Source organism: Lycium ferocissimum, chromosome 3 (assembly GCF_029784015.1).
Source record: "Lycium ferocissimum isolate CSIRO_LF1 chromosome 3, AGI_CSIRO_Lferr_CH_V1, whole genome shotgun sequence".
NCBI classification, from domain to species: domain Eukaryota; kingdom Viridiplantae; phylum Streptophyta; class Magnoliopsida; order Solanales; family Solanaceae; genus Lycium; species Lycium ferocissimum.
Window position 1 is genome coordinate 30,745,932 of NC_081344.1, and position 16,085 is coordinate 30,762,016.

Here is a 16,085-nt window from a genome sequence, read left to right on the forward strand (position 1 = left end):
ATTAATACCCAGTTGCATTACTTTCCATTGGAACCACAACCTTAGTGCCTTTAGTAATTGTGAATTAAAAACCAAACATTCTCTCACCAATGATCATGACAAATATTAAAACCAAACTCTTTGTACATTCCTGTCCCTAGAAATATTGACTATTAGTTAAGCGTTACACTTAACGAGTTTATTTCTTCATTGTATTCTTTGGGGGATTCGACCCCAACCTTATTGGGTTCTATATTTGACAACGACCGCTTACGCCTATTTTAAAGGTGCAATTTGAGCGTATCAATAGGGGGCAATTCACACGATTGCCCCTATCTTGGGGTGGTCTTTAATTTTTACCCATCAAATCGATGGTCTTTAATTTTTGCCCTTTGACACTTTAAGTAATAAAAAAGTGGCCTAATATACCCCGATATTGAAAAAATAAAAAAAGAAATTTAGATCTATGACTTAATTTCGCAAGGCAATATTTCACAGAAACTATTCCCCTTCGGATAAAGTTACATAAAAATTATGCCTTGTCCAGCATAGTTCTGTAGGATAACTTAATTTCTACAGAACTATGCCGGACAAGGCATAGTTTCTATGTAACTTTGCCCGAATAGGAATAGTTTCTGTGTAGCCTTACCTTGCGAAATTATTTTTTGTTACTCTGCCGGGATTCGAACCCAGAATCTCTGATTTCGCAAACCAGCGGATAAAGATACTTTGGCACACAAATTTTCATTAAATGAGAAGTAGGGGTAAAAAAATAAAGACCCGTCCATATGAAGGGAAATCCGCGCAAAAAAAAAAAAAGAAGGAGGATAGGTACCTTTATTTACTTTCGTTCTTATACATAGCATGTCTAATTACCTGAAAATTTCATCAATAATTACTTTGAAAAGTGAAAACTAAAAAGCATTATAGTCAAACCTATCTGTAATTGCCATTCGTTATAGCAACATTTCACTATAACGGTTTGATTTTCTCCGAAACCGATTTTTTATGTTATATTTTACTTCTCTATAACAGCAGTGACATTCAATATAGCGGTACACTCTTTGTAAAATTACCTCTCTAGTCATACTCAAATAATAATATTTTGGGGTGAGATAGAAGAATCAACTGTTAAACTCTTAGACAACCTTCACGTGAAAGCTATTAAATTACCTTTTGCTAAAAGTTTGGACAAAATTCTTCATCAATTCAAGCATTTATCACTAAGAGACTGGAATTTACGAAACAACCTACAATTGTAGAATTCTTATATCAAATTTGAATTATTTAAATTCTCAATCGATTTTCAATGCATATGTTCCTTAATTTTAATTCTTTATCGGTTGGGTACAACTAGTTATGAATTTATTAAAAATTTATTAATCTTTTCAATTTTTAATTAATGAGGTATGAAAATCAATTGAGATTTTAAAATTAACAAGTATATTGTTTTCATTTATAACATAAAAAATATAGAAAAATAACTGTTTGCGTATTTTTGTAACAGCTAAATGAGATTTAAACATCAAATGTCAGTATACATACATAACAATACCTCACTATAGCAGCCATGAAATTTTCGGACAAACGCTGCCATTATAGAGAGGTTTGACTGTACTATGCTTAAACTTTAAAACATTGTTTCTGTGAAACTCATAAATCTAGAATATTTTAAGATTTTGAAAACCTCCTTCAAATTATTATATCAAAGGGTTCATTATCTCATAAAATTTTGAAGAGATTGTTGCCATACAAAAAAAAAAAAAAAAAAAAAAAAAAAAAGAATTAAAGAATTTTTTTAAATTAAGGAAGCTAATAATTATTTGGGCCTATATTTCATCTGTTGAGACAAGCCTATATAATTCGATAATAATTGAGAATCATATTTTACTTTCTGTAAATTTCTAGTCCTATTGTCCTAAACCCAAAAGGTTAAAAGGGCGAAGTGCATTTATTGAAAACTTTGGATTATTTCGTTTAGTAACTAATACTCCATCTGGATAAAAAAAAGAATCCACTTAGCCTTTTTTTCTTGGATAAAAAAAAAGAGTTCACTTAGCAAATCAAGAAAGAATTAAATCCCAATGCCTATTTAATTAGAGGTAGTTTAGTCAAATTATTTATTTTTATATAGGAGTTAGTATTTTCTTAAGGGGGTGTGCAAATGGCTAATTAAGTGGACTTTTTTTTTTTTTTTATCCGGAGGGAGGCATCACATTATGGATCTTTTCAGGCGTTATAATAAAGTAAAACTTAATTTCCTTTTTCATATAATCATATTATGAAAAATAAAATCTAACATAATCCCTCTCGATCCTTATTATACATGGAGGGATGTAAAAGAATTTAATAGTACCAAATAGTCAACAAATTAATTATAGTCTCCTAAATATAGATAATCAAATCACAAGGAAACTTTTACGGTTGTTAGACCCCACACCTCATAATTTACTTATGTTTAACTCATTGTGTCGTCATTTTCCCAGATTACATTGACAATTGTCCATTACCCTCCTCCTTTACCTTAGACTTACACCTTTGCATGGTTTCGAATGTCGCCATGTTTTCTCATTTTTTTCTTCAGTTAGGTTTTTTCCCCTTATTTTCAGCATTAGTCTCCTGGTCCACCACTTTTTTTTTTTTCATTATATATACAACCCTTACAAATCTTTTTCTAAAGCCCCACAAAAACAGAAACATAAACATCTCTCTCTACCTCTTTGTGCCCACACACACATACAATGAATAAAGTGGTTGCTTTTAAGCTTCTCTTTCTGTTTCTCCTCCCCATCCTGGTTTCTTCAGAATGTACGTGTGATGAAGATGCTAACGACCGGAACAAAACAGAAGCGTTAAAGTACAAAGTGGTAGCAGTTGCTTCGATCTTGCTAGCAGGAGGAATCGGAGTATCTATCCCTATTCTGGGCAAAATAATCCCTGCTTTCCACCCCGAAAATAACGTGTTTTTCCTAATAAAAGCATTCGCAGCTGGTGTCATATTAGCGACGGGATTTGTACACATATTACCAGATGCATTCGATAGCTTGTCGAGTCCGTGTTTACCAGAAAAACCATGGGGTGATTTCCCTTTTGCTGGACTTATGGCGATGATTTCAGCTATAGGGACGATGATGGTTGATTTATTAGCGACGAGTTTTTATAGAAAAGCTCATCTAACGACGAAACAAAAACCTATTAATAGTGATGAAGAGAAAGGAGGACATGGACATGTTGATGTGCATACACATTCAACTCATGGACATGCTCATGGTTCTGTTTTGTTGTCATCTGAGGGTTCTGACACATTGGATTTATCTCGTCGCCGTGTTATTTCACAGGTATGGTCTTATGCCCTTTTTTTTTTCAATTTTTGTGAGTCATTAGTTGAATGCTGTTAGAGTCAATTCAATTTGTTTTATTAAATTGACGGCGATATTTTTCCACAATTAACAAAAATTTGCTCACAATTAACAAAAATTTGCTAACAACAAGTATAGGGGAAAAGTTCTGCTGATGAAGCATAAGCTGCTGATGAAGCATAAGTTTTTAAAAAATATTTTTTTTCTTTATTTTGAGATTAAAAAATACTTTATTTTAAGTGAAAATAAGCAGTATTGGATAGTATGTGAAACGGTCCTACAAAAGTAGGAATAATTGTATTTTTGGTCTCTGATAATTTATTGGTAAATTCTTATTTGGTCCTTGTGATTTATCTCTCCCTTCAAAATAAGTGAATTATTGAGACATTTTCTTTGGTTCAAAATAAGTCAATTTTTTCGAAGTTCAAGAGGTTGTTAATTAAATATTTTTAAAGTTATCCTTCTTTCTAATAATTTTTCCAAATCCAACACTCATTATTTGAACCTTTAAAAAAAGTTTGGGGAAAGATATAAGTTAATTAGTCAAAAGACCTTTTAATTAATGCTATTAATTAGATTTTTAATGGGTATCTCACACCCCAAAATTCACTTATTTTGAAATGGATGGAGTATGATGTAAACATATTTAACCTTCAATTAGCAAAACCAAATTATATAATGGTAAGTAACTTCGATAAAAAATTTAATATTTACGAGCAAAGAAATTAAAAGTGCACATTCAAATTTAAATCCAAATTAAATATGTTTACTTAGATATCAAAGAGATTAATATCAGAATTTGTCCATATCAAGGGACTAAAATGCAGATTTTCTTATATGCATTTATTCCATTGGACACGTGGTGTGGGTACACAAATTGAAAGTGGAGATAAAATGACATCCGATAAAAAGGTCTAAAAACGAATATTTAATTCAAGTGGCAACTGGCAGAGGATCTTCCAAGTTGCTCTAAACTTGATTCTCATCAATAATAAAGAAAGTGATTTTAATTAATTTTTGCTTTTGGAATTTTGTTTAGTGATATTGGTAGTTGAAACTGAGATGTGGTTGCTCTTTTTTTATGTGAAACAGGTATTGGAATTGGGAATTTTAGTCCATTCAGTAATAATTGGTGTATCTTTGGGTGCCTCAGAATCTCCCAAGACAATTAAGCCCCTTGTAGCAGCATTAACTTTCCATCAACTCTTTGAAGGCATGGGTTTAGGTGGCTGCATATCTGAGGTATATTTATATCTTAATAGCATGTTTAGCTAAGCTTTTGAGAAGTTAAAAGTTTTTGTTAATTAAAAATATACTTATTTTAGAAAGCTAGAGGTGTTTATTTTAGTTTTTAAGTAAAAAATAAGTGTTTTTGAGTTATTCTTACTGATTTTCAGAAGCTGGAGAAAGTAATTTTTTCCCACAAACAGTTTTAGCACCCTAACAAAGAACAAAATTATTGTTCTAATATTACAAAAATGTCTTTCAATTTGATTAGTCATATCCAAATTGCTACTCAACAAAAGTACTTTTAAAAAAAAAAAACATTTACACTTTTGACAAAAAAAACACTTTTCTAAATGAATAAATTTTGAAAGCGTCACGCAAACACACTTTGTTTTATGATTTTGATGTTGTGTACTACTTAAAACAAGAGATGTTTGGACTAGAAAAAGTATAAATTGTTATCGATCAGAATCAGACATTTAAAGTGATTTCTTTGAAGGATAAGTTTTTCATCCACTTGTAGTACTCTTGAAAATGAACCCTTTATGAATAAATGGCAAATTTATATATGTACACTAATAGTCCATATTGCAATTTTCTCTAACTTTTAAATATTTGATTGAATCAACAGGCAAGATTCAAGGTAAAAAAAACTGCAATCATGGCAATTTTCTTCTCCCTCACTACACCAATTGGAATTGCAATTGGATTTGGCATATCAACTGTGTATAGTGAGACCAGTCCAACTGCACTTATAGTTGAGGGCATTTTCAACTCTACTGCTGCTGGAATTTTGATTTATATGGCTTTAGTTGATCTCCTAGCAGCTGATTTTATGAGTAGTAGAATGCAAGATAGTCCAAAACTTCTTATTGGAGCTAATATTTTTCTTCTTCTTGGTGCTGGTTGTATGTCACTTTTGGCTAAGTGGGCCTAAAAAAGATTAATATAGTTAGAATTTAGAAAATAAACAAGATTTTGTTTTTTTGTTTTTAATTCTTTTTTAGCGTAGTTTTTTGTTTTTTCGGTTCTTTAATTTTAGCTTCTTTTTATTTTTCCTTCAAAGAATGTTAGAATTACATAGAGCAGTTAAAATTTTGCAAGATCTTGTCTGCTCTTTAGACAATGTGCAATTCTTTGATTTTTGTTCTTTTTTGGTGAATGTTCGAGGGTGAGCAAATTGTAATTTTAGTAAAGTTGATAAATAATTGACTGAGAAAATGAAAATAAAGTACTTAATGAAATGACAAGACTGAAAATCTCGACGAAAGTTGAAAAAAAATACTCCATCTGATTCAATTTATATGAATCTATTTCTTTTTTAATCCGTGTTAAAATAAATAACCTCTTTCCTAATTTGGAAATAAATTTACTTTATGAAATGATTTACAACCACACAAATATTCAAGACTTATTTTGAATCATAAGTTTCAAAAATCTTCACTCTTTTTTAAATATCGTATTCAGTTAAATGGATTCATATAAATTAAAACAGAGGGAGTATGATATTTTCTCTTTCTTATGTTGTCACATCACCTAATTTATTATTAGGATATTCAAGAAATCTCAGTGACGAAAAAGGGCTGACAATGATAGTCAAAACAAGAAAGTGGATGAGTTTACTACACAAAATGCAAATCGACACCTAGAAATAATAAATCAAAAGAACCTAGATTTAATACGTAAGAGGAATCTGTTGGGAAGAACAAACACTATGAATCCATGACAAACATACTAACAGATACCCAATTTAATTTCTTTCTCAATTGTTTGAATTAATTAAAGGATACTTCAAACACTAAGTACAAATTGAACGAGCAACATCTATTATACACACCAGCAATAAATATAGGCAAGACAAAACAATCAAATGCACAAGAAATACTAAATTTTTACTTGGAAAACCTCTTTAATACTAAGAGTAAAATAACAAGACCTCGGATCCACAAAAACTCCACTGTATCATCAACAAAAGAGTTACAAATTAAAAAGGGCAAAATATCAATGCAAAGACTAAGGAGCAACAATAGGAAATAGAATAACAATTAAAGAGAGAATTGAGACAAATCATTTAGATACAGAATAGTTGTTCATCGCTCGAAATCCAATGATAGACCTCAAACGCGACCTCCACCGTTCAAATCAAAGAAAAAGATGGATATTAAAAACACTAGCCTGATAAAACGATGAACGAATCCAGAAATGCAATTTTAAAGTGGTTGGTCGCATTGAAAAGTTTCTACATCAAAGAAACAACGTTTTTCTCTCTCTTAACCGCAAGTTGTTGTCTCTCCCTCTGAACTCTCCAAATTTGAAACAAGATATGTAATAGGTCTTTTAAAGTGTATTAGACGACATGAATGGGCTCATAAAAAAAATTATGTCAGGTCCAAAACTTTTTTAATCAACATAAGAAGGGGAAAATCTCAAAATTCAACAAAATCGGTACTTTTTTATATTCTATTTTGAACTAATGTACTTGCACGCTTTGTAGTAAAGCCAACTCATGCAACCTACTTTTCTTTATATGTAGTTGTCACAATTCATTTTCTGAACGAATCACGACTAACACTTGATACAATATCTAATATCAAGCGAACCAACTCGTTCGTTCTACCTTTGACATGAACTACACAACATTTATCTCTATGAAATCGTTGAAAGAAGTCTAATGAAGTCAAATGATAAACTTATAATCTCAAATTGAAAACATAATTTGAAAACAAACATTTAATAGTTTCTTAATCCAAAAACATCACAAAGAAATGTTTTAAATCTTATATGTCATAAAAGATAATAAGATTCCCAGCTATTCCACATAAAGAAATAAATTACTGAAGAGAAATTGTCACGCCCCAAATCCGACCCTGGACGTAATCGGCATCCGATGCTATGAACAACACCAGAAGCAACTTATTGTAATCAACGAACACCTAATCTTTTCTGTTAAACAACTATCTTAACAAATATGAAACAAGTCATTTATAATTGAATGAAAGCATAACCATTCTTAGAGATGATTCAGCAGAAGTCAAATCAAACACTCAGTTAATAACGTGGAAAAATGCCTCAACGAGTCATACGAGACTCCAACACACTACCCATAATCTGACAACTATCTATGGAGCTTATAAGATAACGAATAAATGTCTAACTCATCGGGACGCAGCCCGGAAACTAAAATACCAAAAGTAAAGATAGAATGGTGCCCCACGAAAAATCATGGGGGCTCACCGAATGGTCTCGAAAGCAGCAAGTTCTCCTAAGTCGTAGGCGTATCACAAACCTGCTCTTCTACGTTACCTGACACACCATCAAAAACAACAATGGTATGCCTGAGTACTGGGTACTCAGTGAATGTCTAAGGGGCAATAGTTAATAAAACCAAAGTAAGGTAGTAAAATAAATAAAACGATATCAAAAGAAACAGTTCGAACTCCAGAGAATAAGTAATCCAGTAAACTAGGGAAATCACCAATAAGAGTCAACATACAGGAATATATCAAGTTCCACTAATGTTACCGTTCACGTCATTGTGTGTTTCATTTACGAACTCAAGGTTTCCACAAGCCACTCGCAGGCAACAAAGATACGAAACAAGCCACACACAGGCAAATCAATCAATCGATGCTCCGGGCTAGGAAACCACAAAGGCTAATCGTCCTCTGGACTAGCAAAGCAATAGATGCACCAGGCTACACGCCTCGGAGGTCAATCGGCCTCTGGATTGACACAGCAATAATTGTATCGATATGTTAGGATCCATAACGGCTAATCGTCCTCTGGACTAGCACAGCTTGCCCATACAGGCTCAAACACAAACAATTACAATCATGTCATATAACCGAATCATCAATCATGGCTTATAGCCGAATTCACTTCTCACACCATCTTCTCACAATAGAGGTATTTCATGTCACATTCCGTTTAGAAATCATGTTCAAATCATCTATTCAATTTCATAACACATTTGAAACTTCATTCTTTTAGAAATAAAATTCAATCATCCCATAACAGGCAAAACTTTTTCATTGGAAGAGTTTTATTCATTTAAGGTTCGATGCGGGCTTGACCCTACACGTGCATGACCTTGATCAATTGTCATCCTTTAGTTCGAAAACTAGTTCAACAAAGAACAACCACCAAACTAGGTTTTTAGCTTATACAAAAAACCAAGGAAGGATTCTCAAATACAAATCATACTTTCACAATATAAACGTACTTCAAAAATAGACATACTTGAAGAGACGATTTTTGAAATATAGACATACCTCAAATCCCGCTCAAACGTAATTCTCAAGGTTCTACAATCACACTACAATGGTTTGAGATGAGAAAGTTTAGAACTTTAATGAATTCTAGGGATTTCTACCCTTATTCTAAAACTAGGGCTTTTCTAAGCCTATAAACGGGTTCTTGAACCCTTTCATGAATCTCTAACGGATTCCAAACTTGAAGAACTTTCTACTCTAACCCAAACTTTATTAATACTTAGAAAATTCAGAAACATTACCTCTTAGATAAAATTCAGACGCCTCTATCTTCTTTTCCTTAAGATTTCAAGAACTTAAGGTTTTAGAGAGATGATTTGCTATGAAGAAGGGATGAATATGGTGTGGGAATGATCAATATTGAGTGGGAACTCATCTTAGGGTTAGAAAAGACTTTTCTAGGGTTCTTTTCCTCAGAAATATTGATTTAGAACGAAGTGGGAAATAACAAAATGAAGTAGGACTTAAAGAAAATTCAGAACCAAAAAAAATAACCCGCTCCGCGTTGAGCCCGCATCGCGGGTGCAACGCCTGATCATGGGATCTGTGTTGGCCTTGAGACATGGCTCCAACGCCTGAACATAATCTTGTCTGCAGCTGTATTTTGCGCGATGGGCCTGCGCCGCGCGCCCAACACGTGTTTCTGATAATAGATATTCGCTCAGTAAAACGGTCATAACTCCTGGCATGTAGCTTGGTTTGAGCCTTAATTTATATGGTTGGAATGGTATTTCATAAATAAATAACTTTCATGTTTTGAGTTTTCCCAAATTCCCAATGCAAATGCCTGAAAACTGGACATAACTGAAAACTGTCTCAGACTTAGCCGAATTTCAGGATTTCTAACGAACTTCCTTACCTCGTTTGACCCCGAAAAGATCATTTAAGACCTGCACCTTTTCCGAAGGGATCCATATAGCTAAGATGATATCCAAACCCCAATTATTTCACATTTACACCTAACGCGGATTTACGAGATGTTACAGAAATAATTATGTCTCTGTGGAATAAAATAATGTAACGCACACCAAAAATTTGTATGAGGGGGATACAAGCTCGCTGTATGAGCTTGTAGTAAATATACCTATAAATAACATAGTCAAAATTGCTCCTTCGTGAAGGAGAGTAAGTACGACTTTCTCATAACCTACTGAGGTGGAAGATATTGAGCACCTTTTCAACAAAGGGGAGCATGCTAGGAAAATCTACAATTATTTTCCTAATCCCCTTGGTATTGATCACAAGAATAGAAGTTTGAAACTACTTCTGTTGAGCTGGTGGAACTACAAACCACACAACATCATCGCTAAACTCATTACCAGAATTCTTCCTATGATCATATGTTGGGAGTCGTGGAAATCCAGATGTATCAAAAAAATTGAAAATATCACTCCTTCCTTTTATAGAACCAAGACTAATGTCTTATCTCTCCTTTTGTAGATAATTAATTAAAAGTTTGGAAAGGCCAGGATAAGTGAAGACTGGAGAGCAACTTGTCAACTATGTGATGCAACAATTCAATAGAAAATCAGTACCATAGTAAGATGGATCAGACCAATAGCACAAACTATAAAAATTAACACGTATAGAAGTTGCATCCAAGAAATGTGTGGAGGTGGTGGCATAGTCAGAAATAGCAATGGAAATTTCATTTTTGCCTACTCCATACCTCTGGGAGCTGGAACTAATAACATGACTGAAGCAGCAACTATGCTTTTTGGAATGAAATGGTGTTCTAACAATGGATATAGAACTGTTGGGTTGAAACAGACTCATTTCTAATATCCAAATGTGTGAGAAGGGAGTGGAAAGTACCCTAGAGAATAGCTAACTATATCACTCACATTCAGAGGCTAGTTGAAGAATATGGATTCACTATCAACCACTGCTTTAGGGAAGCCAACCATCCTGCTAATAGATTGGCTAACTTAAGTCACAGACTTGATGAGATCCAAGTCTTCAACTTTTTTGTTGATCTTCCTAACAACATCAAGGGCTCAATAAGTATGGACAGATGGAACCTACCATCATTTAGGATCAAACAAGCAAAACCTTCTCAAATTGTGTATGATTCTCCTTGAATTACTTGCCTTTATTAAGGTTTTGGTTAGGTCTAGTAGTATAGTCTCTTCTCAATGATCATGTATAAAATTTGGGATGTCAAACTTAATATTATAACTTTTTGCACATAAATGATTAATGGAGACAATGTTTAACCAAAAAAATAAAAAATGAGTAACTCCCTCACTAAGGCTGAAACTAGACTTTATAAAACATGAATGCATAATATAAATATTCTTAAGGAAAGTCGAACATGAAAGTGTTAGAAGCAATTGAAACATGCTAAACTATAAATTATTAGAAGCTTTGAACATGAACATTTCATATCTTTGCATTAAAATAAATTTTTTCTTAACTTAGGAAGTAACATCTGAATATAACATTTTTATTGTTTAATTCACCATAAAATTGATACGACAGACAATCCCCGTAGGATCAATCCCCGTCGGATCGATTGGACCATCTCTTATAGTTCCAACTATTTGACATTTTTTGCTAGCCATCGCCTTATCATGAAAACTTGCATATTAGTTGATCATTTCAGTTATGCCAACATTATCATATTTAAATAAGAATTTTGCTAACCTACAACATAGCAATGTACCGACATTTTGTTTTTCTTAAATGCCCCTGAACTTTACCTTGCAACACATTAGTAGAGTTGGCTTTTTGGTCTTTTTAAAACAAAATTAAAATTAGACGTAGGTTTCTACTATTCTCTTCTGCTCTTTCCCTTCCTGCTCTTCCCTCTGTTGTCCGTGGTGAAACTAATAAACTGATAATACATTAAAACCCAACACCAAATCGTGAACATTAACGCACTCAAGGTCCTCATAGAAGTAGGAAAGGAAAATTGCGATTTCAATAAGGAGAACTATAATTTACATCAATTATTTGATTGAAGGTTCTTGTTAATGAAGGGGCAGTAAAGTATGTAAACTATGTCGTCTCCAATCAAAATGAACCACAACGTTTTTTTAATTCAAAAATTAATACTTTCGGTTCTCTTTTTTTTTTTTTTTTTTTTTTTTGTGCTGGTCCTCCTATTTGATGAAAAATGGAAGAAAATTCTGCAATTCCATATCTGATGATTCCAACGGCAACATGGAGAGGGGGATGAGAAGGGAGAGACAGCGGAACAAGAAGAATAGGGTTGTGTTGAGTTTTATTTTGTAAAAAGACCAAAAAACCAACTCTACTAATGTGTTACATGATAAAGTCTTGGGACGTTTAAGGAAAATGAAATGTGAGTACATCTCATTTGTTGTAGAGGTTAGCAAGACCTTTAAATAAAATTTAATTTGGAGCACAAATAACAACATTCGAATTTCAAAGGCTCTCAATTCTCAAATATCCTAAACAAATTTTACCCGTTTGGCCATGAGAATTTTTCACCTTTTTCTGGATTTTTTTTTTCTCTTTATTTGGAAATCAGCTTTTAGCCATTAAAATTCCAAATACAATTTGAACTTGTATTTGAAATTTGAAAAACAGCTAAAATCTTGTTTTCACTTTTTTTCACTTTTTTTCACTTTCAATACATTCAAATAACCAAATATTCTTTGTAAAAACTATAACCAAACACAACTCCAACTTCAAAATTCTAAATAAAGTGAAAAATATTTGATTTTCATGGCCAAACGCCTACTAAAAGAATTAAACGAAACGTTCCATTTTCGCTTGTCATTTAACAATAAAACAGAAGATCTACCCCCTGTTTGGATGGTTGTTTCCCGTGAGTCATTAATGTATTGTTTTCTACGGAACCATTTTTGTTTCTATTGTTTTAAAAATTATGTTGTATGGTATTGTAATTCCGTGGTTATATAATCATGAAAAAACTCATATAAGGTTATTTTTCCATTTTTGTAACCACGGATTTGGTAGTTTTTGCATGGTTACGTATTTCATTTTTTCATTATACCCCACCCCCACCAACCCCACCCTCTATCACCCACCCCCCACAATACTACCCACCACCCACCACCTGCGCCCACCACTCACCCCCACCACCCCACTACCCATCCTCACCCTACAACCACGCACCCGGCCCCACCCACCCCTCCCTCACCCCCACTACCCACCCAATTACTACCCCACCCGCCACATACTTATTTATTAAGTTTCTATTTTATTCTTTATCTTAGTTTTATTACTCCCTCCGTCCCAATTTATGTGATATAGCTTAACTGGACACGGAGTTTAAGAAATAAAGAAAGACTTTTGAATCTTATAGTCTAAAATAAGCCAAAAATATTTATGTGATTATAGATCGTCTCGTTAAGCGTAAAAGATAAAGTTTAAATTTAAATTGTTGCCAAATAAGGAAATGTACCATTCTTTTTGGAACAGATTAAAAAGGAAAGTGTATCACATAGTGATTGGGAATTTGATGATGAGAAGATATTAGTACAACACTAGAAAGCCAAACATTTTTGCCATAAGAGACCGTCAAACAGTATGTAATTATCTAACTATCCCATCTCTTTCAATTTATCCTTTACAGCTCTATATACAGATAGGAAGATATGGAGGCCGAAGGTTAGAAAGTAGTTGAGCGTTGTCTGCTATTATTAGCATTATTCTCCTAGTTTCTTGTCCATAGATTTCTGTTATTACCTGATATTTCTTGTGCTTCCGTTATCCCACTATTTTGATCGTAATGCCATGTTACAATATTTCTACTATTTGCTACTCCCTCCGTCTCAATTATCTGTAGCTTTTTTTGGTTTACACGTCCCTTAAGAAATTTTAATTAGGAGAGGTATTTGACTACTTTACCTTTATTTATGTCTAAGTTATAATCTCTCTCCATTAAATGTTTACTCTATTCGTGTATCATTTTCATTAATGACAAAATTTTACTAAGGGTAAAATTGAAAAAAAAACAATTAATTATGCTCTGAACTTCTAAAACGATAAATAATTTGAGACAACCATTTTTAATAACCACGATAGATAATTTGAGACAGGTCTTATTTGCTATGCCTTGTTTACTTTTGTATTGTTTTTTTCAAATTGACTTATTACGTGTTGATTGAGCCAAGGGTCTTTCAGAAACAATCTCTCTATCTTTACGAGGTAGGGGTAGGGGTAAGGTCTGCGTACAATCTACCCTCCCAAGACACCACCTGTGGGAATACACTACACTAGCTATGTTGTTATTGTAGCCTATGTTGCTAGGACTCTTCACTTTCGGTGTTGCACCCGTGTCGACATGACAGGGGTGTGGGATCTGTGCCCGATCTGGTCAACCAATTTTGGGTACTTTGACCAAAATCGAGGGAGAAATTCTGGATAGATTCAATGATTTATGGAATCAAAACAAAAGCTATGGTGAAATTGAAGAAAATGGAATACCTTGTATATAGAAATTTCTATGTCACTCCTTTTCCTTTTATCTCCTCCTGAGATTCTCCTCTTGATCAATATTTTCTATCCAAGTTTTTCACATAATAGCTCATAATTTAGGTTTTATAACTCTCTTTTTGGATATCAGAATTATTTTTATGCGAATCCCACACCCGTATTCATACCTCGATCCGTATCCCCGAATCTTAAAATTTAGATCATGAAGGATCCGACCTTTAGATTTGCACCCGTATTGCACACCCGCACCTGAATCCGAGCAAATTAGGTTGTAGCTCTATATAAGGGTAACTAACCAAACGAATCCGCGACTTTTTAATTCTAAAAAAAAAACTAACACAAAAAAAAAAAAAAAAAAAATTACATAAGTAAGTTTCGCGCACAGAATAGACCAAAGTGTAACTTCACACTTAAGTCCTTTCACGCACAGAATCTATGCGTAATAGGCCTTCATAAAAACCCTAAAACACTTAGCCAATTTTCAGCAAACTCTTCTCCTTCATTTCCTCCATTTTCACCCCTTCAACATACTTTTGTACCCCCAAAAACATGTCTCAAAGCTCCCAAACCTCAAACTTTGCTATAGAACCCGAAGTTTGTGAATGCGGTTATTATTGTAAGCTAAAATTATCAAGGACCCCAGATAATCCGAGTCATCGTTTTTGGCGTTGTAAAATGCCTGAAGATTATTTGTGCTATCTAGTTGTTGTTTATTATTTCTATGTATTTTGTTTATTAAGTTTAATATTCCTATATATTTTGTTTTTACTAGCTGCACCCTTTCATCTATAATGTAATCTGCGCCCTTTATGTACTAATTTATTTTAGTTTTTTCTTTAAATTATCAATTGTTGAACTTTTTATGTGTTATTAACTCTATAAATTAATAATAGACTTAAACAATCAAAGCAAATTTAAAACTTACTAATTTTTTTCTTATTGATGACTTCATCATAATCTAACAATACAAATTAACCGCATGAGTCAGAAATTTAAAAGAACTTAAATAACCCCTAATCTTCATCAGAATAGAAGTCCTCAATATCATCCTCAGAAAAATATTAGCGGTTTCTTAAGACACATCTTTTTTCAGTAGATGTTAGTTATCTACCAGTTGATGATGCTTGTTCTTCGACCAAATTTAGCATGTAAAATCTACAACGTCTTGACAAAGATTTCGTTGTTTTCTTTTCTAATCCTTTGTACGACAAGCTCGCAAGTTTCTGGACCTACTCGAGGCATGGTTATTGAGTACCTTGTTGGGATTGGAGCGTTGAGATTTTTCAAGTCACGAACAAGACGTTCTGATTCGGCAAGCCGATGTGACCATTCTCGACGTAAACCGCAATAATATTCTCACCGATCTGAATATTTCACACTACAGAAATCATCATTACGCTCTATAAGAAGGTGGGGATTTAGCTAGTCTAGTTTGAAATCATTGTTATTACTCGAAAAACTGCTATGATTTGAACTCTTAACATCATTGCTATTTGGTTCTTTTGGAAGGAGTAAAGACCAAGCTGCATTTCTACTACTCGACATTGAATATGTTGTAGTCTAATAACAAAAGAAATGGCTACTTATATAGTTGCAAACCCACATGTACCCCTAGTTGGTAGGGGGTGGTCTTTATGACCCTACCTACTTACTTTATATAAAAAAATATTAATCTTCATCGGTCATCTCACAGTCCGAATTCCACTTGGATCTAAATCTTGTGCTACTATATACACCATATTCTACCCATAAGGTAACATATTTGCATCCGATTGTTCTCTTCGCGAAAACGGTTAAGAGCAAAATTAAACCCTTGTGG

At 33.3% G+C, this 16,085-nt stretch overlaps 1 protein-coding gene across 1 annotated transcript; it reads left to right on the plus strand.

The window, feature by feature from the left end:
• The first annotated feature begins 2,645 nt into the window (after positions 1-2,645).
• LOC132050167 (zinc transporter 8-like) lies at positions 2,646-5,561 on the plus strand. The gene is made up of 3 exons (XM_059441262.1): positions 2,646-3,317; positions 4,431-4,580; positions 5,197-5,561. The coding sequence occupies exons 1-3, from the start codon at positions 2,721-2,723 to the stop codon at positions 5,500-5,502; spliced, it is 1,053 nt and encodes a 350-aa protein (XP_059297245.1). The 5' UTR covers positions 2,646-2,720; the 3' UTR covers positions 5,503-5,561.
• Positions 5,562-16,085: the final 10,524 nt, after the last annotated feature.